The 14,781-nt window shown below is 39.7% G+C and overlaps 1 protein-coding gene across 2 annotated transcripts in view; it reads right to left on the bottom strand.

Moving 5' to 3' along the window:
- CCDC81 (coiled-coil domain containing 81) overlaps nt 1-14,781 on the bottom strand; it is a 69,864-nt gene that overhangs the window by 35,101 nt on the left and 19,982 nt on the right. For both annotated transcript variants that reach the window (XM_053561863.1, XM_053561864.1), the window contains 2 exons: nt 7,383-7,504; nt 5,469-5,583 (listed from right to left, as the gene is read on the bottom strand). In XM_053561863.1, coding sequence (XP_053417838.1) covers nt 5,469-5,583; nt 7,383-7,504 — 237 coding nt within the window. The remainder of the gene's footprint in view (nt 1-5,468; nt 5,584-7,382; nt 7,505-14,781) is intronic.

Genomic DNA, 14,781 nt, shown 5'->3' with positions numbered 1-14,781 from the left:
CATGATGAAAACAATGAAAGAAATGATGGAAGCAATGAAGGAAACAGCTAATAAAGTGGAAAATAACCAAAAGGAAATCCAAAAACAGAATCAAATAAGAGATGAACGATATGCAGAATATAAAAAGGATATAGCAGAGCTGAAGGAACTGAAACAGTCAATTAAGGAACTTAAAGATGCAATGCAAAGTATCAGCAACAGGTTAGACCATGCAGAAGAAAGAATTTTAGAGGTAGAAGACAAAGTTCTTGAGATAACTCAGATAGTAAAAGAGGCAGAAAAGAAGAGAGAGAAAGCAGAACGTTCACTGCCAGAATTATGGGACTTTATGAAGCGTTCCAACATACGAGTTATAGGAATTCCAGAAGGGGAAGAAGAATGCCCCAGAGGAATGGAAGCCATACTAGAGAATATTATAAAAGAAAATTTCCCAAATATCACCAAAGATTCGAAACACTGCTTTCAGAGGGCTATCGGACCCCAGGTCGCCTCAACTCTAACCGAGCTTCTCCAAGACACATTGTGATGAACCTGTCCAAAGTCAAGACAAAAGAAAAGATTCTGCAAGCTGCCAGGAGTAAGCGCCAGTTGACCTACAGGGGCAAATCCATCATAGTGACCGCAGACTTCTCTAATGAAACTTTCCAAGCAAGAAGACAATGGTCATCTACCTTTAATCACTTAAAGAGACGATTTCCAGCCCAGAATTCTGTACCCTGCTAAGCTAAGCTTAAAAATTGATGGGGAAATCAAATCATTTGCGGATATACAAACATTGAGAAAATTCGCCACAACAAGACCAGCTCTACAGGAAATATTTCAACCTGTTCTGCACACTGACCATCACAATGGATCAGCAGTAAAGTAAGAACTCAGAAATTAAAGGACAGAACCTAACCTCCAAACTGATGCAAAAGACAAAACTAAGCAATGGACTCTCACAAAAGAAGACGAATAGAATACTACAACATTTATCAATTATCTCAATAAATGTTAATGGCTTGAATTCCCCACTGAAGAGACATAGATTGGCTGACTGGATTTAAAAACACAAGCCATCCATTTGCTGTCTGCAAGAAACACACCTGGCTTCAAAAGACAAATTAAAGCTCCGAGTCAAGGGTTGGAAGACAATTTTTCAGGCAAATGGAATTCAAAAGAAAAGAGGAGTTGCACTCTTATTTTCACATACATGTGGATTTAAAGCAACTAAAGTCAAAAAAGACAAAGATGGTCACTTTATATTGGTCAAGGGAAAAATACAACAAGAAGACATTTCAATTCTAAATATTTATGCACCCAATTTAAATGCTCCCAGATGCTTGAAACAGACCTTACTCAGTCTGAGCAATATGATATCTGATAACACCATAATAACAGGGGACCTTAAAACTCCTCTTACAGAGCTGGACAGATCCTCTAAACAGAAATTAAACAAAGATATAAGAGATTTAAATGAGACCCTAGAACAACTGTGCTTCATAGACGCATATAGAACACTCCATCCCAAAGATAAAGAATATACATTCTTCTCATCACCCCATGGAATATTCTCCAAAATTGATCATATCCTGGGACACAAAACAAATATCAACAGAATCAAAAGAATTGAAATTTTACCTTGTATCTTCTCAGACCATAAGGCACTAAAGGTGGAACTCAACTCTAACAAAAATGCTCAACCCCACGCAAAGGCATGGAAATTAAATAATCTTCTGTTGAATAACAGATGGGTGCAGGAAGAAATAAAACAGGAAATCATTAACTTCCTTTCGCATAACAACAATGAAGACACAAGCTACCAAAACCTGTGGGATACTGCAAAAGCAGTTTTGAGAGAAAATTCATCGCTTTAGATGCCTACATTAGAAAAACAGAAAGAAAGTACATCAACAATCTCACAAGAGATCTTATGGAATTGGAAAAAGAAGAACAATCTAAGCCTAAATTCAGTAGAAGAAAAGAAATATCCAAAATCAAATCAGAGATCAATGAAATTGAAAACAAAAGAATCATTCAGAAAATTAATGAAACAAGGAGTTGGTTTTTTGAAAAAATAAATAAAATAGATAAACCATTGGCCAGACTAACGAGGAATAGAAAAGTAAAATCTCTAGTAACCTCAATCAGAAATGATAAAGGGGAAATAACAACTGATCCCACAGAGATACAAGAGATCATCTATGAATATTACCAGAAACTCTATGCCCAGAAATTTGATAATGTGAAAGAAATGGATCAATATTTGGAATCACACCCTCTCCCTAGACTTAGCCAGGAAGAAATAGAGTTCCTGAACAGACCAATTTCAAGCACTGAGATCAAAGAAACAATAAAAAAGCTTCCAACCAAAAAATGCCCTGGTCCAGATGGCTTCACACCAGAATTCTATCAAACCTTCAAGGAAGAGCTTATTCCTGTACTGCAGAAATTATTCCAAAAAATTGAGGAAGAAGGAATCTTCCCCAACACATTCTATGAAGCAAACATCACCCTGATAACAAAATCAGGAAAGGACCCAAACAAAAAGGAGAATTTCAGACCAATCTCACTCATGAATATAGATGCAAAATTCTCAACAAAATCCTAGCCAATAGATTACAGCTTATCATCAAAAAAGTCATTCATCATGATCAAGTAGGCTTCATCCCAGGGATGCAAGGCTGGTTTAACATACGCAAGTCTATAAACGTTATCCACCATATTAACAGAGGCAAAAATAAAGATCCCATGATCCTCTCAATAGATGCAGAAAAAGCATTTGATAAAATCCAGCATCCTTTTCTAATTAGAACACTGAAGAGTATAGGCATAGGTGGCACATTTCTAAAACTGATTGAAGCTATCTATGACAAACCCACAGCCAATATTTTACTGAATGGAGAAAAACTGACAGCTTTTCCTCTTAGAACTGGAACCAGACAAGGTTGTCCTCTGTCAACTTTATTATTCAACATACTGCTGGAAGTTCTAGCTTATACAATTAGGCAAGACAAGGAAATAAAGGGAATCCAAATGGGAACACAGGAGGTCAAACTCTCCCTCTTTGCTGACGACATGATCTTATACTTAGAGAACCCCAAAGACTCAACCACAAGACTCCTAGAAGTCATCAAAAAATACAGTAATGTTTCAGGATATAAAATCAATGTCCACAAGTCAGTAGCCTTTGTGTACACCAACAACGGTCAAGATGAGATGCTAATTAAGGACACAACTCCCTTCACCATAGTTTCAAAGAAAATGAAATACCTAGGAATATACCTAACGAAGGAGGTGAAGGACCTCTATAAAGAAAACTATGAAATCCTCAGAAAGGAAATAGCAGAGGATATTAACAAATGGAAGAACATACCATGCTCATGGATGGGAAGAATCAACATGGTTAAAATGTCTATACTTCCCAAAGCAATCTACCTATTCAATGCCATTCCTATCAAAATACCAATATCGTACTTTCAAGATTTGGAGAAAATGATTCTGCGTTTTGTATGGAACCAGAAAAAAACCCATATAGATAACGCAGTTCTTAGTAATAAAAATAAAGCTGGGGGCATCAGCATACCAGATTTTAGTCTATACTACAAAGCCATAGTGGTCAAGACAGCATAGTACTGGCACAAAAACAGAGACATAGACACTTGGAATCGAATTGAAAACCAAGAATGAAACTAACATCTTACAACCACCTAATCTTCGATAAACCAAACAAGAACATACCTTGGGCGAAAGACTCCCTATTCAATAAATGGTGTTGGGAGAACTGGATGTCTACATGTAAAAGACTGAAACTGGACCCACACCTTTCCCCACTCACAAAAATTGACTCAAGATGCATAAAGGACTTAAATTTAAGGCATGAAACAATAAAAATCCTCAAAGAAAGCATAGGAAAAACACTGGAATATATTGGCTTGGGGAAAGACTTCATGAAGAAGACTGCCATGGCAATTGCAACAACAAAAATAAACAAATGGGACTTCATTAAACTGAAAAGTTTCTGTATAGCTAAGGAGACAATAACCAAAGCAAAGAGACAACCTACACAATGGGAAAGGATATTTGCATATTTTCAATCAGACAAAAGCTTGATAACTAGGATCTATAGAGAACTCAAATTAATCCACATGAAAAAAGCCAACAATCCCATATATCAATGGGCAAGAGACATGAATAGAATCTTCTCTAAAGATGACAGATGAATGGCTAACAAACACATGAAAAAATGTTCATCATCTCTACATATTAGAGAAATGCAAATCAAAACAACCCTGAGATATCATCTAATCCCAGTGAGAATGGCCCACATCACAAAATCTCAAAACTGCAGATGCTTGTGTGGATGTGGAGAGAAGGAAACACTTTTACACTGCTGGTGGGACTGCAAACTAGTACAACCTTTCTGGAAGGAAGTACGGGGAAACCTCAAAGCACTCAAGCTAGACCTCCCATTTGATCCTGCAATCCCATTACTGGGCATCTACCCAGAAGGAAAAAGATCCTTTTATCATAAGGACACTTGTACTAGACTGTTTATTGCAGCTCAATTTACAATTGCCAAAATGTGGAAACAGCCTATATGCCCACCAACCCAGGAATGGATTAACAAGCTGTGGTATATGTATACCGTGGAATACTATTCAGCTATTAAAAAAAATGGAAACTTTACATCCTTCGTATTAACCTGGATGGAAGTGGAAGACATTATTCTTAGTAAAGCATCACAAGAATGGAGAAGCATGCATGAATCCTATGTACTCAATTTTGATATGAGGACAATTAGAGACAATTAAGGTCATGGGGAGGGGAAGGAAAAACAGAGAGAGGGAAGGAGGGAGGGGGGTGGGGCCTTGGTGTGTATCACACTTTATGGGGGCAAGACATGGTTGCAAGAGGGACTTTACCTAACAATTGCAATCAGTGTAACCAAGCTTATTGTACCCTCAATGAATCCCCAACAATAAAAAAAAAGAGGAAAAAAAAAACAAATATTTTGATTTAACCTTGCAGAAGAATTGGCCTGATAAATTATACTACATTCCTTCATTCAAATAATGTTTATTGAGAACTAATTTAGGAGTGGCAGCTAAGTCTGGCAAAACTACTTTCCAATTTGATGTAAATATGGAACTGTCACATCATAATATGCAAGCACTCAGAAAACAAGGAAAGTTGTGTAGATTATTCCAAATCTGCAGGGAAAGTTGGGTGTTCCCACCTTTGTGCTATTTTGTTTCTGCTCTGTCATAACATATATCCCACCAAATTGTAATTTATCTCTCTGCCTATGTCTGGCTTTCCCACTAGACCATGAACCTTGGTCATCTCTTTTATTCCCATCACCTAGTACCTTTAATGTCCTCAAGAACATTGAATAAATGAATGAATGAACAATTACTGAAATTCCCTGCATCAAGAAATGACTCAAAAATACATCAAGTATAACAGAAAAAATGTCAGAGCATTACCGGGCAGGGGTCATAATCTTCCCACCACTCCCACTTCGCTCTAACTTGCCAACACCTGTCACTTTGGCAGGGGAGTTAGTTAGTTTATCTTGAAGTCTCTTGGGTGATGAGATATCTGGAGAATAAAGAACAAATGGAATTAAGTTTCAGCTTTCAAACCACTAACTGGATAGTTTGTACCTAACACAGACAAATTTTGACTGTCTTTACCAAAGGAAATTTTCATATGAGATACACTTTCTTACCTTTAAATGATTGTCCCTTATCTTATTGTATCATAAAAAGTGTTTTTGCTGTATGTATGCAAAGAAAGTGCTGTGCTAAGCATTTAGAGGATATAAAGCGATAAATATCTTTCCATCGGTGCACAATAGCTGAAGAGAAAAATAAGATATAAACAAGAATATGAGAACTCCCATTTGTGGAGGCCTTCTCACCTGCCAACAGGGCTAAGTGCTTCAGTGTAGATAGCAGCTTAGGACAATGATGCAAAATGTCTAAATCACTAATATATGATACTGTCTTTAAGGGTTTGACATGTTCAGCAAAGAGGGAAGCCACTTCATAATTCAGCAATAAGAGAAGCTTTCATGGAGGAAGTGAGATGTGAAAAGGACACACATCTGAAATAGGATGTGTGTCCTATTTAAAAATAAAACTGAATAGGACTGAGATACACTGAATGAAAAGGAAGGACATGTTGGACTGAAGGAAAAGGGTGAACAAAGGGACAAAGCTGGAGAAGGGCAGGTGCATCAGAAGAACGTGGATAGACGATCTTTCACAAAGAAGGGGTCTGTGTGGGGCACAGTGGAAAACAAAGCTAAAGAAATGAAAACACCTGACTCTTCAGCTGAAAGTTTATATGCACTCCTGTAGGCCACACACCCAAGACCAACACCCACACACCAGTGTTGATCCATTGATATATTTTGTTTTGTTACAATATCAATAAAAGTTGTCAACATTTAGCAATCAATGGATTTTACATTTAAAGTCAGGAACTCTGAGCAGGGCACAGTGGCTCACACCTGTAATACCAGCACTTGGGAGGCTGAGGCGGGTGGACTGCCCAAGCTCACAAGGTCAAGAGCAGCCTGAGCAAGAGCGAGACCCTGTCTCTAAAAATAATAATAATAATAAATATAGCCAGGAATTGTGGTGGGCACCTGTAGTCCCAGCCACTCAGGAGGCTGAGGTAAGAAAATTACTTAAGCCCAAGAGTTTGAGGTTGCTATGAGCTGTGATGCCACATCACTCTATGAAAGGCAACAAAGTGAGACTAGACTCTGTCTCAAGAAAATAAAAATAAAAATAAAAAATGAATAAAGTCAGGAACTCTGCTTCTTTTGAAAAATCAGAAGAGTTGATGCCACTTGGGCTACATTTCCACTAAGCAATAATCTGTTAGAAGAGCAACCCTCACACTGTGGTCTGGCAAGCCCCAGATTCCTGGGACCCTTTCAAAATGTCTTCTAATTCCTAGGATTTTCTTCATATGCTTCAGCTAAAACAACCTATCAGAACGGCAGACAGGTGTGAGAATGTAGCTACCTTCCACAGACATGAAAGATGTCAAACTGCCCCTCTTTATTTTTCATAAAAAACGTTATTTAGGCTAATATGTCTCCCCTATCATCTTATGTCCAGCTCACTTCCTGCATTTATGTTACCTGCCTGGGCCCTGAAGGCATCTGAGTTTTGGCACCTGTAAGCAGTGGGGAGCCAGCAAAGAGACGATAATCTAAGAGCCTGAAAGTCATAGGGTAAAGTAGTTCAGGTGGGAAACAGCATTCTAGGAATAGATGATACTTGATAGAGAGGATTCATGATTATTGGTGAGTTGCTAAGCAATATGGCCAGGCTCATAAGCAGTAAAGAGTGACAGATTACACCCTGAATCCACTGGCCTACCTCTGACGCCTTCTTCTTTGGTGGACTTGTCTTTTAACTTGAACTTCCTTTGTCTCTTTTCTCCATCTTCTTCCACAATGGTCTCCATAGGTGATTTGTTCTCCATATCCTTGGGCTCAATCCTGGAAATGAGCCAAGATGTTTGTTCACTGCACTGGACCTGAATAGGTGACTGCATGAACTCTACGTTTTGGGAAGCAACTGAACCAGCTCATTAATTCTGAAATAAGCCCATTTCCTTCAAGAGGTGAGTGCTTTGATTTGCTGAGTACATGCCATGGACTCACCCTCTCTGAAGCTATGTCTGGGAGCTGACCCAGACCTTTCCTTTCTACACTACAGGCTCAAAATCAGCCTGTATATAGAGAAATTGCTTTGAAGGCCTTGATTTAAGTTTTTGGTTTTGGTTTCAGTTTGAATTTTTCTATATCCTTTCTAGTTCCCTAATCAGATGTCATGAGGGTGATATAGTAAAAGGCAGTTTCTGGATAGTTTGAAAGCAATGATCCATAGCCTAGTAAACAGAACATGCTCTGAAATGACCACTCCTCTTCTCCCTCCTTTTCTACTCTACTTCCCTATCCTCTCCTCAGACGAAAGTGAAGGACTTGCAAAAGTACAAATGTGGGGAGCTGGAGTATGTCCTGGGAGGGGGGGGAGAATATGTTCAGTAGTGTGTATAATTGGAGGTTTTCTTTGGTCATATATGTGGGGGGCTCGGTTGGAGTCAGAAGCAGAGGTGGGAGTATCTTCACTAGATTCAGGGACCACACTTCACATAAACAAAACACCAACAATTGTTTTGAGTATTTAAATCCTCATGTGCATTTCTAGGCTCTCAAATTGACAGTAGCCTCCACCTCTGTTCTTTAACTCACTACAATTATATTTTCCTGGAATGCTTAAGCCAAAATATATCTCCTGTCCAAGTACTAACCAGGCCTGACCCTGCTTAGCTTCCAAGATCAGATGAGACAGGGCGCATTCAGGGTGGTATGGCCATAGACATGCCACAATATGTCAAAGGAGACAGCAAAATGTGCTTTTCAAAATAATGAAAATGAAATTATTTTGAATCCAATGGTTTATTGTTAGTGAGTTAGGCAACATGGTGCATCAGAAAAAATGCTGGAACAATCAAGAGCCATGTTTTATTTCTACGTTGTCCACTCATTAGACGTGTAGCCATATCATCTACAAGATGAGGGGGTTGCACTAAGGCTTATTTTGGCTTTCACACTGGTTCTTTGGAGGTGTGTATCAAACAGCTCTTCTACCATGGGGTTGCTTCAAACTGACAAACACAAGAGATGCACAACTCAAAAAATATGAGAAAATAATATGTCAGGAACTGGTTGTTATTCCCCAAACTTCTTCCAGCTAAAATGGACAGTGGTTAATGAAACAACAATTAAAATCAAAACCACAATTAAGGGCACACAATGTGTGAGTGATAGCCATGCTGGAAATTAAACTCAAGTTTCCTGACTCCTATTTCAGTTTCTTAATAGTGCACCATGTAGCTTCACTACATGCCCATAAACAACTGGGCAGAGTTCAAAGGTCCTCCCACTACACTCCACGGGAGAGACCCTCTAAAAACTGGACCTACCTCCCCTACTGGGGTGCCACGGTGTCCTCCTGCCAGGCATAAAACTGTATAAACTGTATATGGTCTCTACCTGGAATTCTGAGCTCCCAGCGCTCTCCTTCGCTCACACTGGGGTCTGGAGGCCAGTCCCGGTCAGTCGGTGGAGAGAGGACTGCACCAGAGTGGCAGTTCCCTGAGGCACAGTGCAACAACAGTCTTTTGGTGATAATACGGCCAGGCATAGAACTGTGTAAAGCTGTGTGTGTTCTCTGCCGGCAACCCCAGGCTTCCAGCGCTCCCTGCGCTCCCCTCTGCTCTCGCTCCAGGGTCTGGAGGCCTGTCCCCCAGGGGTCCAGACTCCTGGGCGATTGCTCGAGGGGTGTAGACAGTGCTGGGCTGCAGCCTGTCGGTGCAGACTCTGGGGTACAGACCGGAGAGAGGACAATTGGCCGGAGGGGAGCTACACTGGAGCAACGGTTGCCTGAGCCATAAGGCAGCAGCTCTCTTTTGCTAGCAATACAGCTCATTACAGAATATTCTGAAGCCACACCCCCTGTCTCCCTGGGCAACCAGAGACTCTGAGTTTGCCTGAGGCAACATAAACTTGCAAATCAGGGAAACTCCCAGGGCGGGGCTGACCCAGAGGTCCCCTTTACTAAACCTAAGATGCACCTGGCCCTCAGGGGATCGTCAGCCTATAGACAATACAAGAGCAAAGACAAGCTGATTTAGAACTCAATTCAGCTTCTCTTCTGCAGGGAAAATGCAGAGTTGTTCTATTCTGTTCTGTCAGTAACATTAATCAGGGGTGAGACTGGACCTGAGTGAAAACCCCTCAACCTTCATCTAGCACCCGAGGTTGTCAGGCCTCACCTCCTCCTGCTAGAGAGAGGCAGAGCGCAGCGGCCTGGCAGACTTCCTTGTGATTCAGGCAGGTACAAACTCCTGGAGTACCGATTCACTACAGGCAACTGGGTCAGCCAACTGCAGGGCTATCAGTGACTGGGTATGAAGTGGTGCAAGGTGGGGAAGGAGGCAGCAACCTTCCCAGACTGATTTATAGGCTGGGTGGCTTCTCCTGACTCCACGCAGCGCTGGAGCAAGCCACACCAGAGTAGTCACCAGACCCCTGTGATCCAGTTCCCAGAGACCTCTTAAACTCTCTCACCCAAGACAGGTGCAGACTGAGACAATTGATCTGGACATTTTTGAACTGAACCAATCACCTCAGGACAAATCAGGTGGTGCCCTAGGTGCACGGTGGTAGGAAGGTTGGATTTTTCTTTTCCAATTGTTTGCCGGTGGGGGCGGGGTGACTTAATTGCTGATATTTCTCCACAGCTGACACTTCAATCCAAAGTATCTGTTTCACTAGGGTGGAACACAAACCAGCTGAAAACAAGGCAGAACCAGTTAGCCCCACCACACCAGAAAGAGCCCCAGTTTCTCAGGCCACAACACTGCACGGTCCCTCGACCAAAGCCCCAGGGGAAAAAATCAGAGGCAGTAAAACAACCATGGGGCGGAATCAGTGGAAAAACTCTGGTAACATGAATAACCAGAATAGATCTACCCCCCCAAGGAAAGATATGGCAGATGTAATTGAAGATCCTTTTCATAAACAATGGGCTGAGATGTCAGAAATAAAATTCGGAATTTGGATTGCAGACAAGATTAACAAAATGGAATTAGGAATTCGAGGAGAAATTCAAAAGTTGTCTCAAGAATTTAACGAATTTAAAGACAAAACCACCAAAGACTTAGACACACTGAAGCAAGAATTTGCAGCCCTCAAAGATATGAGAAATACAGTAGAATACCTGAGTAACAGAATGGAGCAAGCAGAAGAAAGGATTTCTGACATCGAAGATAAAGCCTTTGAACGCTCCCAAACTCTCAAAGAGGAAGAGAAATGGAGAGCAAAAACAGATCACTCCCTCAGAGAGCTCTAGGATAATTCAAAGAAGGCAAATATCCAAATCATAGGAGTTTCAGAAACACATAAAGTGGCCTCGCTGAGCACAGAGGCCCTTCTGCGTGAAATTATGAAAGAAATTTTCCAGACATGCCTAGACATTCTGAAATTCAGATAGCAGACAGCTTCAGAACCCCAGCACGACTCAACCCCAATAAGACATCCCCAAGGCATATCATAATTAACTTCGCTAAAGTTAATATGAATGAGAAAATCCTCAAAGCTGCCAGGAGAAAGAAAACCATTACCTTCAAAGGGAAGAATATTAGAATGACTGCAGATCTCTCTGCTGAAACTTTTAAGCCAGAAGAGGGTGGTCACCGACTTTTAATCTCCTAAAGCAAAATAACTTTCAACCCCAGATCTTGTATCCAGCTAAACTGAGTTTCATTTATGATGGAGAAATTAAATACTTTAATGACATTCATATGTTGAAGAAATTTGCCATAACCAGGGTGGGGCATGTGGCTCAAGGAGTAGGGTGTCGGTCCCATATGCTGGAGGTGGCAGGTTCAAACCTAGCCCCGGCCAAAAAAAAAGAAATTTGCCATAACCAAACCAGCTCTTCAGGATATTCTCAGACCTATCCTTCATAATTACCAACCCAATCCTATACCACAAAAGTAAAGTCACTCAGAAATTTCGGATCAAACTCCAATTTCCACACTGGCAAAAGGATTAAAAATGGCCACAGGACTTTTGAAAAACTCGATACCCAAAACTTCACCAGAAGTATCAATATTCTCCATTAATGTGAATGGCTTAAACTGTCCTCTAAAGAGGCATAGGTTAGCTGACTGGATACAAAAACTCAGGCCAGATATCTGTTGCATACAAGAGATCTTGTCACATCTTAACCTAAAAGACAAATACAGACTCAGGGTGAAAGGATGGTCGTCCATATTTCAGGCAAATGGTAATCAGAAAAAAGCAGGTGTTGCAATTTTATTTGCAGATACAATAGGCTTTAAACCAACAAAAGTAAGGAAGGACAAGCACGGTCACTTCATATTTGTTGAGGGTAATACTCAATATGATGAGATCTCGATTATTAATCTCTATGCACCCAAACAGAATGCACCTCAATTTATAAGAGAAACTCTAATAGACATGAGCAACTTGATTTCCTCCAGCTCCATAATCGTCAGAGATTTCAACATTCCTTTGGCAGTGTTGGATCGATCCTCCAACAAGAAGCTGAGCAAAGAATTTAGACCTAAAATTGGTTAAATTTAGATTTAAACCTAACCATCCAACATTTGGATTTAGCAGACATCTACAGAACATTTCATCCCAACAAACCTGAATACACATACTTCTCATCAGCCCATGGAACTTACTCCAAAATCGATCACGTCTTAGGTCACAAGTCTGACCTCAGTAAATTTAAAGGAATAGAAATTATTCCTTGCATCTTCTCGGACCACCATGGAATAAAACTTGAGCTGAGTAACAACAGTAATCTGCATATTCATACAAAAACATGGAAATTAAATAACCTTATGCTGAATGATAGCTGGGTCAGAGATGAGATTAAGAAAGAAATCGTCAACTTTTTGGAACACGAACTATCAGAACCTCTGGGACACCGCAAAGGCAGTTCTAAGAGGGAAATTTATAGCACTGCAAGCCTTCCTCAAGAGAATGGAAACAGAGGAAGTTAACAACTTAATGAAACATCTCAAGCAACTGGAAAAGGAAGAATATTCCAACCCCAAACCCAGTAGAAGAAAAGAAATAACCAAAATTAGAGCAGAATTAAATGAAATTGAAAACAAAAGAATAATACAACAGATCAATAAATCAAAAAGCTGGTTTTTTGAAAAAGTCAATAAAATAGATAAACCTTTGGCCAACCTAATCAGGAAAAAAAGAGTAAAATCTCTAATCTCATCAACCAGAAACAACAAAGACGAAATAACAACAGACTTGAAATCAAAAAAAAATCCTTCATGAATATTACGAGAAAATTTATCCTCAGAAATATGAAAATCTGAAGAAAATTGACCAATACTTGGAAGCATGTCACCTTCCAAGACTTACCAGAATCAAGTGGAAATGTTGAACAGGACCATATCAAGTTCGGAAATAGCATCAACCATACAAAATCTCCTAAAAAGAAAAGCCCAGGACCAGATGGTTTCATGTCTGAATTCTACCAAACCTTTAAAGAGGAATTAGTACCTATGTTACTTAACCTGTTCCAAAAGGTAGAAAAAGAAGACTACCCAACACGTTCTATGAAGCAAACATCACCCTGATCCCCAAACCAGGAAAAGACCCAACAAGAAAGAAAATTATAGACCGATATCACTAATGAATATAGATGCAAAAATATTCAACAAGATCCTAACAAACAGAATCCAGCAACACATCAAACAAATTATACATCATGACCAAGTTGGTTTTATCCCAGGATCTCAAGGCTGGTTCAATATACGTAAATCTATAAATGTAATCCAGCACATAAACAAATTAAAAAACAAAGACCATATGATTCTCTCAATCAATGCAGAAAAAGCTTTTGATAATATCCACCATCCCTTCATGATCAGAGCATTTAAGAAAATCGGTATAGAAGGGACATTTCTTAAACTGATAGAGACCATCTACAGCAAACCCACAGCCAATATCATATTGAATGGAGTTAAATTGGAATCATTTCCACTCAGATCAGGAACCAGACAAGGCTGCCCATTGTCTCCATTGCTTTTTAACATTGTAATGGAAGTTTTAGCCACCACAATTAGGGAAGAAAAGGCGATCAAGGGTATCCATATAGGGTCAGAAGAGATCAAACTTTCACTCTTCGCGGATGATATGATAGTATATCTGGAAAAGACTAGGGACTCTACTACAAAACTCTTAGAAGTGATCAAGGAATACAGCAGCGTCTCAGGTTACAAAATCAACATTCATAAATCGGTAGCCTTTATATATACCAATAACAGTTAAGTTGTTAACTTCCTCTGTTTCCATTCTCTTGAGGAAGGCTTGCAGTGCTATAAATTTCCCTCTTCGAACTGCCTTTGCGGTGTCCCAGAAGTTTTGCGGTGTCCCAGAGGTTCTTCAACTCTTTTGTTTGGTATATTCCTAGGTATTTCATTTTCTTTGAGAGATCAAGGAATACAGCAGCATCTCAGGTTACAAAATCAACATTCATAAATCGGTAGCCCTTATATATACCAACAACAGTCAAGTTGAAAAAACAGTTAAGGACTCTATCCCATTCACAGTAGTGCCAAAGAAGATGAAATACTTGGGAATTTATCTAACAAAGGACATGAAAGATCTCTACAAAGAGAACTATGAAACTCTAAGAAAAGAAATAGCTGAAAATATTAACAAATGGAAAAACATACCATGCTCATGGCTGGGAAGAATCAACATTGTTAAAATGTTCATACTACCCAAAGCAATATATAATTTCAATGCAATCCCTATTAAAGCTCCACTGTCACACTTCAAAGATCTTGAAAAAACAATACTTCGTTTTATATGGAATCAGAAAAAACCTCGAATAGCCAAGACATTACTCAGAAATAAAAACAAAGCAGGAGGCATTACGCTACCAGACCTCAGACTATACTACAAATCAATAGTGATCAAAACAGCATGGTACTGGCACAAAAACAGAGAAGTAGATGTCTGGAACAGAATAGAGAACCAAGAGATGAATCCAGCTACTTACCGTTATTTAATCTTTGACAAGCCAATTAAAAACATTCAGTGGGGAAAAGATTCCCTATTTAACAAATGGTGCTGGGTGAACTGGCTGGCAACCTGTAGAAGACTGAAAGTGGACCCACACCTCTCACCATTAACTAAGATAG

The sequence above is a fragment of the Nycticebus coucang genome, chromosome 14 (assembly GCF_027406575.1).
Source record: "Nycticebus coucang isolate mNycCou1 chromosome 14, mNycCou1.pri, whole genome shotgun sequence".
NCBI classification, from domain to species: Eukaryota; Metazoa; Chordata; class Mammalia; order Primates; family Lorisidae; genus Nycticebus; species Nycticebus coucang.
This window is presented reverse-complemented; position numbering and strand designations above follow the sequence as displayed.